Source organism: Lissotriton vulgaris, chromosome 10, assembly GCF_964263255.1.
Source record: "Lissotriton vulgaris chromosome 10, aLisVul1.2, whole genome shotgun sequence".
Classification (NCBI taxonomy): domain Eukaryota; kingdom Metazoa; phylum Chordata; class Amphibia; order Caudata; family Salamandridae; genus Lissotriton; species Lissotriton vulgaris.
In genome coordinates this window covers 71,941,901-71,957,501 of record NC_141698.1, presented here as the reverse complement: position 1 = coordinate 71,957,501, position 15,601 = coordinate 71,941,901, and the positions used below count along the sequence as shown (strand labels likewise).

At 48.2% G+C, this 15,601-nt stretch overlaps 1 protein-coding gene across 8 annotated transcripts in view; it reads left to right on the top strand.

The window, feature by feature from the left end:
• LOC147684688 (hydroxyacylglutathione hydrolase, mitochondrial) overlaps window positions 1-15,601 on the top strand; it is a 699,222-nt gene that overhangs the window by 378,331 nt on the left and 305,290 nt on the right. The window contains exon 16 of one of the 8 annotated variants that reach the window (XM_086940520.1): window positions 11,150-11,566. The exons of the other annotated variants lie outside the window; for them this stretch is intronic. Within the exon in view, the coding sequence (XP_086796646.1) occupies window positions 11,150-11,218 (69 nt within the window). The 3' untranslated portion in view covers window positions 11,219-11,566. Of the gene's footprint in view, window positions 1-11,149; window positions 11,567-15,601 lie in introns of those variants that run through there. 8 annotated transcript variants of the gene reach the window in all.

The window sequence follows — 15,601 nt, the reverse complement described above, 5'->3', positions numbered from 1 at the left end:
GGGTGGGTCGCATATGAATCTAGGAAAGATTCCAATACTGGAGAACTACAGTTGCAGGTAAGTAACCTATTTTCGGAGATTCGCACATTTGGCCCCTAAACTCTGGAACTCTTTCCCTCCCCTGCTCAAATCCTCCAATTCCCTCAGTCAATTTCGTAAATCTCTAAAAACATGGCTTTTCCCACAATCCAGCTAATTCCCTTTGCCCCCTTAGCATCAGATCAGCGCCAGGAAACCCATGGTGACAGTGCGCTTTATAAGCCTACCTTAACATAACATAACATCCAGTATTGGAACTTTCATAGATTCACATGCTTGAATCAGAATAGAAACCAATAACAATTCCATTTTGCAGAGATACAATATATGACCGGTTGAAAACTATAATACAGAAAGAACTAGTATACAGAAGAGAAAATGTGCATAAACGGATTAAGCGGATGGTGGGAAGACTAAGATCGCTCACCTTTACTGAAACAGAAGTTGTAGAACTGCTTGTCCCACTGCTGCATCTCTGAGAATGTCTGAATCCACACAGTAATGTTGCAAAAAGGTGTGTGCCCTTTTCTGGGTTTTTGCAGGGCAGATATGTGGCAACGACACCCCAGCAAACGATGCCATAGATGTGGATATGGCTCTTGTGGAATGAGCCGTTACTTTACAGCTCAAAAGCGGTCCTGCCTTTTGATGACAAAAAAGAATGACTCTGGATATCCATCTAGATATGCTCTGCTTCATTAGTGGATGACATTTCCTTGGTGCACTGAAGGCGACAAAAAACGAGTTGGTTTTCCGGAAACACTTAGTTCTGTCCAAGTAAAACTTCAGGCACCTTTTGATATCTAGCGAGTCAAGCACTCGCTCATCTGCTGTTTGAGGATTTGGAAAGAATGATTTGAGAATTACAGATTCATTGAAATGAAAGTTTGAAGGGACCTTATGAATACTTTTTGGGCTAGTACCCTGTCTTCACTGAACTAAAGAAATGGCTCTTGGATGTTAAATACATGAATCTCACTTACTCTATGTGTAGAGGTGAGATCTGAAAAAAACAGGTTAGTGTTAGATTCCTTACCTTAGATTATCCCCAGGCGTCGGACTGGATCCGGAAAGTTTTGCGTAGCAGTACCCCTGCGCGTCGGTAGGCGTCGTCTGCGGCTCCGTGTCCGTCATCTGCGTCGTTGGCGCCGGGATGACACTGTCAGAGTACTTAGAGTCCGCCTTCGCGTGCTGATGTCCGTTCTTCTTTTTTCCGCGCCAGCTAGCGCAGATCTGGAAGAGCAGTACTCCTTAGTCACTTTTGACTAACTTTTTATGATCAATTTTGGATCTTCTCGAGTCGTTTCATCGGGTCCAAGCCTTGTGACGATTGTAATCGACTGATGTCGGTTACCGACCCCCACCGTTGGTGCCTTTATTGCCTTGGGGCCGACCAGGATGACAAGTCGTGCCCCGACTGCCGGGCCTTGACGTCGAAAGCTAGGTGGGAGCGGTCCTGTAAGCGACTCGAGATCCGGCAGTTGGCCCCGGGCCGCTCGAGGTCCTGGTCCAGTAGGAGGTCGAGGGGCCAGTCTCTGGGCCACAGTCATCATAGCTCGGCAAGTTGTCACCACTCATCGGGTTCGAAGTCCTCAGGTAAGTCGAGGCACAAGAAGTCGAAGACGCTCGCACGATGTAGCCGGGTGTTCGGGCGACGCCGCCCATGCATTCGGGCGACACTGCCCACGCGGTTCCGCCGTAGCCGCAGGCACCGCGTCAAGCTCCATACCCGCCGGTCCCTGGGCTGAACGTGACGCCGGAGGAGATCAGCGCCTTCCTCATGGCCATGAGGTCGCGCTTCCCTCCATCAGGTCCCGCGGTTGGCGGACCTCAGCCAGGCGTGGCGGCGAACCGCCACCTTCCGTGGCTACGGAGGAGGGGGCTGCATACAGCGTTGTGTTGACTCGGGCAACTAAGGCCTTGGCTCCTGAGCTCCCAGTCGCAGCCATGAGGACTAACCTCCTCACTGAGGTCCTCAAACCGCAGGCAAGCTCCTCGGAGCCTCTCCTGCCGTTCAACAAGGCCCTCACTGACGTTCTGTTGTGCACCTGGTCCAAGCCCTCCAAAGGCCTTCCTGTGGATCGGAACATGGCCCGATGCCACCACCCGGCTCCAGGCGACCCCAGTTTCCTGTCCGTTCACCCCACCCCTGAGAGCCTGGTGATCCAGGCCTCCACCTCCCAGACCGCATTCCCCACCGCCCCTCCAGATCGGGAATCCAAAAGGTACGACCAGTTTGGTAAGAAGCTGTTCTCCTCGCTCAGCTAGGGTTTGCGGTCTGTCAACCCCTCCTGCCTTTTGGGCCGTTATTCCCACTCTTGTTGGGATACGGTTGCGGAACTGCTGCCGCAGTGCCCGGTGGAGGTCCGGGCAAAGCTAGCTCAGGCCCTTGCGGAGGGAAGGGGCGCAGCACGATATTCCATTCGGTGTGAGCTGGATACCACGGACTTGCTAGGCAGGGCGATTGCAACGATGGTGGCGGTTCGCCGACACGCCTGGCTGAGGTCCGCCAACTTTTCGGGCGATGTCCAAGCATCCTTTATGGACATACCCTTTGATGGCCGTCGCCTTTTTGGCGACAAGGCGGAGAGCGTGCTGGAACGTTTTAAGGACTCCAGGGCTACGACCAAGTCCTTGGGCCTCGGCCAACGCCAGCAGACTTCCGCCTTTCGTCCCTATCGTGGCCAAAGAAGGGGCGCCCCCTCACATACAGCTAGCCACAGGCCGCAGAACCCACCTCAATGCAGTCGCGGACGCGGTAACTGCCGTGGCGGTGCCGGGGGACACAGGCAAGGCCAGTCCACACCCGCCACCGCAGCATCTGCCTCAAAATCCTCCTAGTCCGAATTTTCAGGCCCATTCGATGCCAGTGGGGGGCAGGGTTCGCCATCACCTCCTCCACTGGCGCTCCATCACATCGGACAGGTGGGTGCTGCAAATCGTCCGAAGGGGCTACTCCCTCCCCTTCGAGGCGACCCCTCCAGCCATGCCACCGCAGTACCACCGCATGTCGGGGAATCACTTGCAACTTCTGCAGGAGGAAGTTACGGCCCTCTTGGCCAAGGGGGCCGTCTAGCGCGTTCCTGGGCCAGAAGTAGGATGTGGTTGCTATTCCCACTACTTTCTGGTACCCACGAAGGGCAAAGGGGGCCTCCGGAAGGAGAGGTTCAAGATGCTGACTTTGGCTCAGGTCTTAGCTGCCCTAGACCCCGGAGACTGGATGGTAGCGTTGGACTTGCGGTACGCATATTTTCACATCCCCGTTCTGCCGGCCCACCGGCGTTACCTGCTGTTCACGGTAGGCCAAGAGCACTTTCAGTTTACCGTGCTCCCCTTCGGCCTTACCAGCGCCCCTCGGGTGTTCACGAAAGTGATGACGGTGGTTGCAGCTCATCTGCGCAGATTAGGGGTGTCAGTCTTCCCCTATCTCGTTGTTGAAGGCGGGCTCGCCCCAGACAGTCGTCAGCCACCTCCAGACTACAGCCAAACTCCTGCATCTGCTGGGGTTCTCCATCAATGTGCCGAAGTCACACCTGTGTCCCTCTCAGAAGCTCCTCTTCATCGGAGCGCTTCTGGATTCGGCGCAGTCTCTGGTCTATCCTCCTGAACAGCGGGTTCAGGATATTCAGGCTCTGATTCCGATCTTTCAGCCTTTATCCCGAGTCTCGGTCAGGCTGACGCTGCGGCTCCTGGGGCTGATGACCTCCTGCATCCTTCTGGTGCATCACGCCAGGTGGTGGATGTGGGCTCTGCAGTGGGACCTGGAGTTTCAGTGGGCCCAGCATCAGGGCAGCCTGTCCGACCACGTCCTGATCTTGGAGGGCACTGCGAGACAGTTGCAGTGGTGGCTCACGGACCGCGATTGGGTCAGCGGCAGATCCCTCTTCCTACCCCAACCGGAGCACGTAGTTATGACGGATGAGTCCCTCCTGGGTTGGGGGGGGACACATGGGAGAGGCGGAGATCAGAGGCCTCTGGTCTCCGGCAGAGTCCCGGCTCCACATCAACCTACTGGAGCTGCAGGCGATCCGGCTTGCACTGAAAGACTTCCTTCCCTCTGTCCGGGGAAGTATAGTGCAGGTGTTCACGGACAACACCACCGCCATGTGGTATTGCAACAAAAAGGGCGGGGTGGGGTCGTGGACCCTTTGTCAGGAGGCTCTGCACCTCTGGCAATGGCTGGAACCCCAGGGGCGTCACCCAGGTGGTTCAACACCTGGCAGGTTCTCTGAACGCCAGGGAGGACAAACTCAGCCGTCGGTGCATGATGGATCACAAATAGCGTCTGAACTCGGACGTGACGCAAGGTCTCTTTAAGCAGTGGGGAAAACCTTGGTTACATCTATTAGCAGAAGAGAAATCGCAATGTCATCAGTTCTGCGCGTTGAAAATTCCAAGGCGGCGCTCGCTCGCAGACGCTTTTTGTCGCGAGGGGAGCTGTGGTCTGTTGTACGCCTTTCCGCCTATACCACTTCTGTCCAGAGTGCTGAAGAAGATCAGGCGCGACCCGGCCCAAGTCATCCTTGTGGCTCCGGATTGGGCTCGAAGATACTGGTATCCCGAGCTACTCAGAATGGCAGTCGATCCCCCGATTCGTCGGCCTCTTCAGGAGGACCTTCTGTCGCAGCAAGAGGGGACGGTCTTCCACCCGAACCTGTCCAGTCTTCACCTCCATGCGTGGAGATTGAGCGGCGGCAGTTGAGGTCATTTGACTTGCCTCCTGAAGTTTGTGATGTGATTCTGGCAGCCAGGCGTCCCTCCACAAAATCGGTATACACCTGCAGGTGGAACAAATTTGTGGCATGGTGCACAGCAAAGGCTGTGGACCCCTGTCTGCCCCCCTTTCAGAGGTTCTCCTCTTTTCTTGTTTCTCTTGCCCAGCAGGGCTCTGCTCTGGGCACTATCAAAGGCTACCTCTCTGCCATTTCAGCCTTCTTAAGGCTTCCTGATCAGCCTTCTCTTTTCAAGTCCCCTGTTGTAAATAGGTTCTTGAAAGGCATCACTAACATGTTTCCTCCTGTTCCTTTCGTGATGCCTCAGTGGGACTTGAACCTTGTTCTGACCTATTTGATGTGCGCTCCTTTCGAGCCACTTCACAATTGCCCTCTACGTCTTCTAACTCTTAAGACTGCATTACTGGTTGCCATCTCCTCTGCCAGGAGAGTGAGTGAGCTCCAGGCTCTGTCTTCTCAACCTCCTTTCCTTTCTGCCCATCCGGACGAAGTTGTTTTGAGAACGCGTCCCTCTTTCCTGCCCAAGGTAATCACGGCCTTCCACATCGGGCAGTCCAACACCTTGCCCACCTTCTTTCTGCCTCCGCATCCCTCCAAAGAGGAAGAGAGGCTCCACCGTCTGGACCCAAAATGTGCGCTCCCATTCTATCTAGACCACACACGCCAGTTCCGGGTGGATGACCAGCTCTTTGTTGGTTACGTGGGCTCTAAGAAGGGACGGGCGGTGCACAAACAAACCATTTCTCGATGGGTAGTTTTGTGCATAAAGGCTGTTTACTCACTGGCTAAAAATGAGCCTCCTTTGGGGCTGTGTGGCCATTCCACTCGGGCCACGGCGGCTACTACTGCCCTGGGTCGGGGAGTCCCCATTCAGGACATCTGTTAGGCAGCTACCTGGGCCTCGCTGCACACGTTCGCTAGACACTACTGCCTGGACAGCCAAGTCCGGAGAGATGGCTTTTTCGGCCGTTCTGTTCTCCAGGACTTTCTGGTGTGATCATTGGTTCGCAGACCCACCATCGGGTTGGTATTGCTGGGGTATCTATTCTAAGGTAAGGAATCTAGCACTAACCTGTTTCTTTCAGATGCACAAGTTACTTACCTTCGGTAACTATATATCTGTAAGAAACAGTAGTTAGCGTTAAATTCCTTACCGCCCCACCCATCCTCCCCGTTCTGGGAACCGATATCAAGGGTTAGGGTTTTTCCCTTTGAGGGCCCTAGTATCATGGCACCAGTGTCTGTTTTTATCATGGCTCTGCGTTTCTGGCACGGAAAAGCTATGTATAAGAACTGACGTCCGCGCGCGAGGGCGGCGTCTAAGTACTCCGACGGTGTCACCCCGGCACCAACTACGCTGGACGCGGAGCCGCAGACGACGCCTACCGACGCGCAGGGGTACTGCTACGCAAAACGTTCTGGATCCAGTCTGACGCCTGGGGGATATTCTAAGGTAAGGAATCTAACACTAACTACTGTTTCTTACAGATATATCGTTACCGAAGGTAAGTAACTTGTGCATCAAGAAGGAGGGCTACCTTCCTGGAAAGATATTTAATGTCTGCTTTATGTATTGGCTTGGAAAGAGATTTAATTAATCATCACAATACTGTGTTGGGTTGCCATTCAGGAGGAGGATGTCTAAATGGTGTAACTGCTCTGAACAGTCCTTCGAGGATCTGTATAATTAGCCTTACGGACCACAGAGATGTCTCGTTGGATGATCTTAGAAAATGAGAAATTGCTGCGAGATCCACCTTAATACAGCGATGAGCTACTCCTGATTGTTCAAGGTGTAGAAGTTACAAAAAATCCGTTCCAGAAAAGATGAGATGGGATCCTTCCATTTTAGCAAGTAGGTTTATATTGTACTGCCTGCTCTTGCTGTAGCAAGTATGTTCCTGCAGTCTGAAGGAATGCTCAAATGACCAAATTTTCAGAACTCAGTAGCCAAGCTGACAATTTGAGAGATCTGGTATCTGGATGGAGAACTTGCCCCTGGCTCATTGTTAGCATTGAGTGAATCGGTTTGAGTCGAATGGGAGGTAGCACTGAGCAGTAGAAGCTCTGTATACCTGTGCTGACACAGTAATGCAGGGGCCATCAGGATGATCTGACAGGGCTCAGCCTTCATCTTCCTGAGGACCTTTGAAAGGAGGGGAATTGGTGGAAAGGTGTAGGCAAATATGCCATACCATGCAATCAAAAAGGCATTACCCCACGACCCCTGACAAGGTTGCCAACTTGCGAAGGATCAGCTTATGGCGTTGTGGGGGGTTGCAAGGAGATCCAGCTTTGGTTTGCCTCACTGGTGAAAAATGTGATCCAGCGTGCACTGGTCCTCTTACCACTCGTGGTAGGAAGTGTGGAACCCATTTAAGGTGTCTGCTGTGGTATTCAAGGTTCCTGGTACGCGCTCCATCGTAAGGTGCACCATATGTTGGATGCACTATTGCCAGATGAGTTGTGCTTCTGTCACGTGGCCCTTGGGGACATTCCCATTTTTCACTAACTTAGCATGAGCTTATTGCAGCATGCCTGTTGCTATGCACACGCTACCACACGTCTTTATTTTTTGCAATATTCTCATCGCTGTGTTCACTCTCTGCATGTTCCTGGGATTTGGACTGAACATTATGTGCAAGGTCGAACAACAATGCCCCTTGTTATTTTGTTCTGGCTAGTCCTTAGACCTTAGACAAAAAATACTGATGCAGTGGCTGTTTGGACAGCGTACTTGGGTTTTTAGTAGGTTGCACGCAAAGATAACACACACTTGGATAGGGACCTTTCCAGGGAGAAGAGCACCCATGATGTAGACCTAAAATATACAGGCTAAGGCCTGGGGTCTGCAGACAAAGCCCAGAGATCTTTTATTATATAATAATACTTCTTCATCGCAAAGGGATGGAGGTTAGGCACTATGGTCCTTTCTCCATTGTCTTTTTATGACGACATCTCCCTTCATGATTTAAGGACTGACTGCTATGCTGACAATATTTCTACTATGCATTTTCCTGCTTGTTGTGGCACGTATACTGCATGTTAGGGCATGTTAGTTAAAATAAATATTTTAAACTGTTTTGTGTCTCCGTCAGATCTTATTGTGGAGGAGTACAAGAGAGTGAGCGAAAAGGTGTTTCTTTGTACAGCGATTCCTGAGAGAACTGGGAGTGTTGTGTTCTGGGGTGTCTAATCATTTGATTCTCCGGGAGTGAGTAGTCAGGGGTGTGGAATTTATTAAAATATCTACTTGTCCATGGGGCAGGTTGCTTCATAAATCTATTTGTCCTGTAACAAAATCCACTTGTCCCTTTGGTGCCATGTTGGGCAACGACAAATTATGGCAGCAATCTCATTATATACGAGATTTTATATAGCCTCTCTGATTATGCCAGGGCTCATACCATAGTAGTGTTTGAATACTAGCATCCCTTTATGTTGCTACGTTTCCGCAGATCTACATACTGGGACTGAAGGTAGTGGTAAACAATAGTTCCAGGGCTGGAATGTCCTTTAGAGTCTGTGCAAACCTACTAACTTGCATGTTTTAAGGGTTTTCAACAACGCTTCTCTAATCTTTTCCAATACTGAGAAATGTTGGAAATTTACTCCTGACAATGGCAGATGTAAACCTTCCAGAGTGGGGGAAAAAAGTGGTTGGAAGGAAAATAAACTTGCAAACACTCAGGTGTTCGCATGAGCAAATCTACACATGCATATTTGCTCATGCTAAAATGCAGTTCACAGATATTTTCTAGGAGTACTATTTCTTGCCCTACTGCTGTAAATTCTTGTGAATTCACGAAAGGCATATAGCTGCCCTTAATGCAAGGACATATACCAAGGGTGCACTTTTGAGACTTTCTTTAACAATTGGGCCCCTAATTTGGTCTGGCGTTAACCATGACCTTTTGTGTTTATTAAAATTCTCGCTCTATATCGGCTGGCTTCACGGTGAGTGACAGCATTCTGTTCTTTCACAAGGAGCATATCGGCACACAAAGTCGTTTTTGTTCAGTGACAGTAACTAATGTGGCAGGGTATGCTTTTTTGAGACCAAAAACAATTTTAGCTTTTGCCAATATTTGTTATATTGGTGAGGGTCCGGCAGCTCTCAAATCAATAAGGTTTTACAAAAAGCACGCCAAAACAAGTCACGCATTGCCAAAACTAAAAAGCCATCTACCATGTCAGACCTACTGGCTTTGCCAATGCTTGTTTATTTTTGTTTCCCAAAATCTTATTGAAACTGGTTACACTGATTTTCTAATATGAATATTTTGTGGAAATACTAGCATGCATCAACACATTTTACAAAATATTGCTGAAAAGAAATAAATGAACTGAAACTTTACAGTAGTTTAGCAAAAACATTTTTTTTCTACTTCAATTTTTTTAGGAACATTTTATATTGAAAGCAAAGAATCATTAATCTTGTTTTCAAGCTTCTGCAAATATTTGCATATAATCAGAGAGCATACTGGGAGTATTATGCATAGCCTCATATTGCTAAACTTTGAAACCGTGTGTCCACATTTTTATACTGGAACCACTGTCAGTAGTGCAGTCAGAACTTACATTTACTGAGAGCGCTCAGCCTAATAATAAAGGCTCTCAATTATTGAACCATAAATACAAGTTTGAACAGCATTAACATATGCACACAAATATTAACTTAACTGCAGGCAGTGCCCTTCCCTAATCCTTAATGTGGTACTGCAAACTGGCAGCCAAAGGGTTTGCGCTGCAAGGGGTTGGGCCTGCTTGTCCCAAGGACAAAATGTACATTAAAACTTGTTGCCCTTGACCCCAAACAATATGTCCTGGGCGTCGGGCTATAGGAATTCCACATCCTTGGTAGTAGAGCAAGTCAGACACTATAGCTAGTCGGTCCTGGGTTCATGGGTACTAAGGTGGTGGGAATACTCCGCCCCTATACACCAAGGTCCCATTTCCTGTGCATAGTTCTGTATTAGTGCAGAATCCCTGCAACATGGTGCTACCAACATTTGGTCTCCGAGTAGTGCTTGTGCTTGTCCACAAGTTTCCGGAGATGTGCATGGTGAGGGGGGTGGGCGGGTTCGGCCTCCTTCTTTCTTTATTGACCCGCTTTTGTGCTACCGTCCTTTGCTTTGTTATTCTGCTTTTATTATGGCAGTTGCTATTGCGGTGCCTAATCGCGCTTCGGTTACAGCCCATTTGACCCAACATGGAGTCCCTAATGTGAGGGCTGATATTATCTTTGTTGTTGAGGCGGATGCATCTCACCACTTCAAAGTTTTTTATACTTGGATTACCTTTCCAGTTGTGGATATTGGTTTCATGAATATACTGCAACTGCGGTTCTGCGGAATTATCCCCCTTATTGATTACTTGAAGTTCTGTTGACCGCCTGGGAGCATACCATATGGTTTAATGGCGCCCTTCCTCACACTGTTTCTGTGGTCCGTTTAGGCCCCTTATCAGTTGATGGGGCACGTGGTACGTTTTGGCTGGTTTTACACAACATCCAAATTATCTTAATGTTCCTGTCGCAGAACTACGTCAACTACATACAACGTTGATTCATATACATCGAGATGTCATTCAGTTCATGTCGCGTAACATTCAAGTGGCTCGGCTGGAGCTGCTGCTCAGCCACAGGGCATGGTGGTGGACTTATCATAAGTCCCATCATGATTCATTCAGTGATGGGCAAGTGTCCTCCGAATAGGGTTAATTTCCCTTACTGGCTTACAGAAAAATTTGAGCAACTCAAAGCTTTTTTTCCCCTTACTACACCTGTTGAGAAACACAGGATTCATACGATGAGTTTACCGAGTGTTATTGTTCTCGCTTTGGCTGATTGCACCACCTGGGGTGTTTGCTGCAGTTTTTACACTGTGCTTTGGCACCCCCTCCATGAGCGTTCTCCCGAGCGTTCTAAGGAAGGGTCAAGATAAGCCCTGGAATTGGAGATGAGGTTAGTGGGCATGTTCCCTAATGTCTACTATGTGATTTTGGCAAATGTCAAAGGTGAAGCAGTTAGCTTGCAAGTACGTCACCGCTTTTCGGCGGTGGTGGACGTTGATCGGCAGCGGCTGTTGCCGATCATTTTTGAATATGTATATAAATCATTGGCTTGCAATAGTTTGAGAGTAAGACCTTCTACTCGGGTACAAAGCAAACCCCTCCGGAGAAGGAGGGTCTTCCGGTCTTTCCTAAAAAAGGCATTGAATAAAAATCAGAGGCAGCAACAGCAGAAGCCTAGATCACGTGCTGGGTCACCAACATCGGACGCTTCTGACCGTAGATATGATTTGTGTGACCACTCTAAAATTAAAATACCGGAGAGGTTCCAGGTCCCTGATCCTCGTTCTCCTTGTTCCTTTCAGGAATCGTCGGATCAACAGTTCGGTGGGGCGAAGGCGAAGACAAGGCGAGTCCACGCAGACACGATGTGAGCCGCAGCACCAGTTTGATGTAAAAACCAAACAGGAGCGACCACCTCATCACTGTGTGCCTTTTCAGAAGAAGAAACTTGCTGCACTGACTGCAAAGTATGCCTCAGATGGTGAGAACCCTGCTCCTCGATTGGAGATGGGCGGTAACACTCCTCAACAGCTCGGCGGAAGTTACCATATTGCAGGAGGCATTTAACCAGTGTCTGGAGGTGAAAGCAACTGACACGTTCATTACACTGGAAACAGCTGATAAACGAGTTGCACCCTCGGAAAGGCTTTATGAAATAAGCCTCCAAATTGAAGGTGTTATTAAACGCACGATTAAAGCGGTCTTTTGGGACAATCTTACTTCTTCCTATGATATTTTGTTTGCGGATGTTGATTGACCTCCCCATTTGTTTTAGCTTCTTCTAGATGGGAGGATGTTATTCTCCAGAGTTTCTCGAGTTATGTCTCAGAGGAGGCTAACCAAGCATACACAGTGGAGTGGGCACTAGCACTTTCCCCAGCCGTGTATCGTAATCAGGTGGGTTAGGATATGGAGTCCCCATCACATGAGGTTCCTTTGTGATCAATGCCACCACCCCATCCACAATATCCCATTAAACCTGAAGCATCCATGAATTATCCTCTTTTTCCACTATCGAAACCGGACGGTTCATGTACTGTAGTTTTGGATAGCCGACATTTTTGAACAGTCCTGCTCGTACCTTTGCGGTACATAACACCCACAGCCCTGCGTTACTCGATACCCTTGTTCGTAAAAAGTATAAAACAACTCTTGATATCTCCAATGGATTTTACAGTCACAACTTGGCTTCCAATAGCCGTGACAGTACTGCATTCAGTGCCTTGGCAATAACAAAAGGTATACTCGTTTGCTTATGGGGTATAAGAATAGTTCTGGCACTTTTGCGGCACGCATAGTCTCTTTTACATGACATTAGGTGGATCACATCATAATGTCTTTTGCTGACTGGGGATACAAATTTAACTTTGACAAGTCTCTTATTGCCTACTTGGCAGTTCTTTTACTGGGTTACAAACTCACTAATGAAGGTAGGAGGTTGGCCCCCACTTTCTGGAGAAATGTGCTCAATTGCAACCTCCTTCTACTCTTAAAAAGTTACAATATTTGCTGGGTTTACTGAATTTCGGGAAAACATGCATTCTTGATTATGCACAGCATATCAAACCACTTTACTCTTTGATACAACCTTCTTTATCTGCTTCCTGTTGACACTTCCGGAACATAACTCGATTCTTTGGTCTTTGCAGTCTGATCTCCTTGCGACCAACTTTTTGTTAACATGTGACAATTCTACAAATTTAGTCATAAGCTGTTAGGTTTCACTTACTTGACGTTTAATGAGGGGGACACGGTCCCCATTGCATATAAATCTCATTTGTACACTGCGTCCGAGATGCATTTCTCTCATACAGAAACAATTTTGAAGGCTGTACAGATGGCGGTTCTGAAAGAACGCTCTCTGGCTCAGGGTAAACGCATTTTCATAGTCTCTCCAGTACCTGCTTTAGAGGCAGTTACGAAAGCTAGTGTTCCAAACTCTAAAGCCTTGCACCCACGTTGGATTCAGTGGGCTGGTTCTTTGACATCGGCTGATGTCAATTTAATCTTTTACCCGTCTTTACAGACACAGGAGTTTTTACAATATGAACATGTTCACCCACCTCTTCTGTCGTTACTTCCTCTTGACCAGTACCAATGCATAGTTTACATTGATAGATCTGCGCAGCCAGCCGTGGGTTCTAAACGCGCTTATTCAGCGGGATGCACAATAGTGGCAGGAAAAATTGTAGATGGGGACTTTAAATCCTCTTTGGTGCCCACACAGTCCCCTGGTGACTGCACGGCTCAATTGGCGGAGCTGCGTCCTTTGGTTTTGGCTCTTGAATTTGCTGATCTAGAAATTCTAACTCTTATAATTTGCGATTCGTTTTACTGTGTGCAATCCTTCAATTACAACTTATTCCTTTGGAAACAAAATGATTTCAGTGATTCTAAAGGTAGCGCAATTATGGATAAAACGCATTGTGTTCGGGTGGCCGTTCTTAAGGAACGTTTTCCACTCACACATTGTCCATACTTTGGGCCATCAACGTGGGAGCACACGCTGAAGTTAATTCACTGGCTGATGAGGCAGCAAAAATCTGCAGTTGCCAATTGTTCTGTAGCAGCAGTAACTCGGCCCTTGACTAAAATTGAGGATGATATTTTGGCAGCTATTGCTGCTACAAAGAAGAGAACAGAGTTTCCCTAAGGTTATCCTTCACGTTATACATACCACTTGTCAACAGATCAAATTCTATTTGCTACTATTCCGTCTGTTGGGGATTGGCTGATTCCTAACGAGGACCGTAGACTTTCTTTGATCATTGCCACACATGAAGGCGTGGCTTCTGCACATGCTGGTGTGAATGCGACTGTTTCATTACAGCGAAAAACCAAAGGGGATGATGGATGGAGCGTTGACAATACAAACACTCACCCCCAGTCAACTGATATGGGTTTAATCCATCACCGTTCTTTAGCTCACTCCGCCACCCCAGTTCAGACATGGCCATATGCAAATCAGTCTGACCCTGTGAATCATGGGAACAGTCCAGCCCGAACTGACAAGCCATGTCTTCCTTGGACCGGAATCAAGCTTCCCAGGACCGGTTTCTGGCATTACAGCCGTCTTCAGCCGGGCTTGCTTGAATCCAGTGGCAAAGTGAGCAAGGGACTCGCGTCTAAGCATACCCTGCCAACTTAGGGCGAACAAAGAAAAACCAAAGGGGATGATGGACGGAGCGTTGACTGGGGGTGAGTGTTTGATTTGCTCAAACGCTCTATCCATCATCCCCTTTTGTATCGCTTTGTTTCTTTACAACAGCAGCGTTTTTGGTGGCGTGGTTTTTATCAACAGACACGCAACTATGTTCTTTCTTGTGAGATTTGTCAACAGATTAGGCTGTCTACTGTTGCACGTCCACCACATACTCTGCCTTACATCTCTAATCAGCCATTTGGCTGTATTTATCTTGGTCACTGCGGTCCGTTGACTTCTGATACTGCATTTAAACACATCTTGATTGCAATGGATTCATGCACTAGATTCCATTGGGTTTGGCCTCAACGTAGTGCTGACGCTCGAACTGTCATTAAAGATTTGCGAGTCTTTCGCTAGACGTTGGCTTGTGGCACCTTCCATTCTTACCAAAGTCCTGCAATTGCCTCGAAGGCTTACTGAGATGCGATGAAGTCTCTAGGGGGGCAGGTGAAATATTCCTCTCCATACCAGCCAGAGGGCAATTCAGTTGTGGAGCGGATGAACCGGGACTTCTAGCAATCTTTGACAGCTAGAGTCTTAGGTACTGGCAGGGGTTGGTTGACTCATTTGTATGGAGTCTAACATGCTCTAAATAATCTCCCTAGAAGATCTTTGGGTGGGCGGACCCCATATGAAATGCTCTTTGGCATTAAAATATTTGTGCCAGACCTTGATGGTCTCGACGTTGTGGCAGCTGCCGCAACCTTTGACGTAGATAATCATTTTACTATGTTGCAGGATCTACAAAAATCTTGTGATTCACAAGCAAAAGCCCAGTTGCCGCCTTCTGCAGATCTAGCGGTGCTGAATCCTGTTTCTGGTTGGCTTCCTAAAGTTGGAGATCTGGTTCCGTGAAAAGGTGGAGAACAAAAAAGAATTTGGTCCATCCTACTGTGCACCTGTTGGAGTCCTTGGCTTGAAAGGCACCCGTACTGTGATCCCGCCTCCTTTACCTGGTTGAAAGGAGAATCGTTACATTTCAATCAAACATGTCAAGTTACACCAAATGGCTGATACTGACCGGTATGCCTCAAAGTATTCCACGTCGAGAACTTTCACTCCACCCAATGGTTTCTGTTTCTTCGGCTACTCCCAGCAAATACAAGGGGATATATTGAGTATGATTCTCCTCCAGTTGAAGTCATAATTGACATTCCTGAGGGTATCATACCTGAAACAACTGATGCAGCACATCCACCGTTGTTTCAACTGGGGTCCAGTGGTTAATATAAGGATCGTAATAGCTTCTCCTCTGGCACATCTTCCTTGTCATCTTCTGTGCGGGAGATCCATTCCCGTACCAGTGTCTTCATCTCCTGGTTCAAAAAGACTTACTTAGTCCCACCCTGGACTTATATTTGGAGGGTGCTTATGATGATATTCCTCTTCATGTGGATCGGATTTGTGACTGTGTTTTTTCTACTCATTAATGGCCATTATTTCTCCAAACGCTCTGCTGTGAACTTTGTTGATGGGGTTCTAGCCCCTCCCATATCCTCCCACATCATGAAAAAAGACCAAGCCTATGTCATTGTATCAGTGTTCCCTG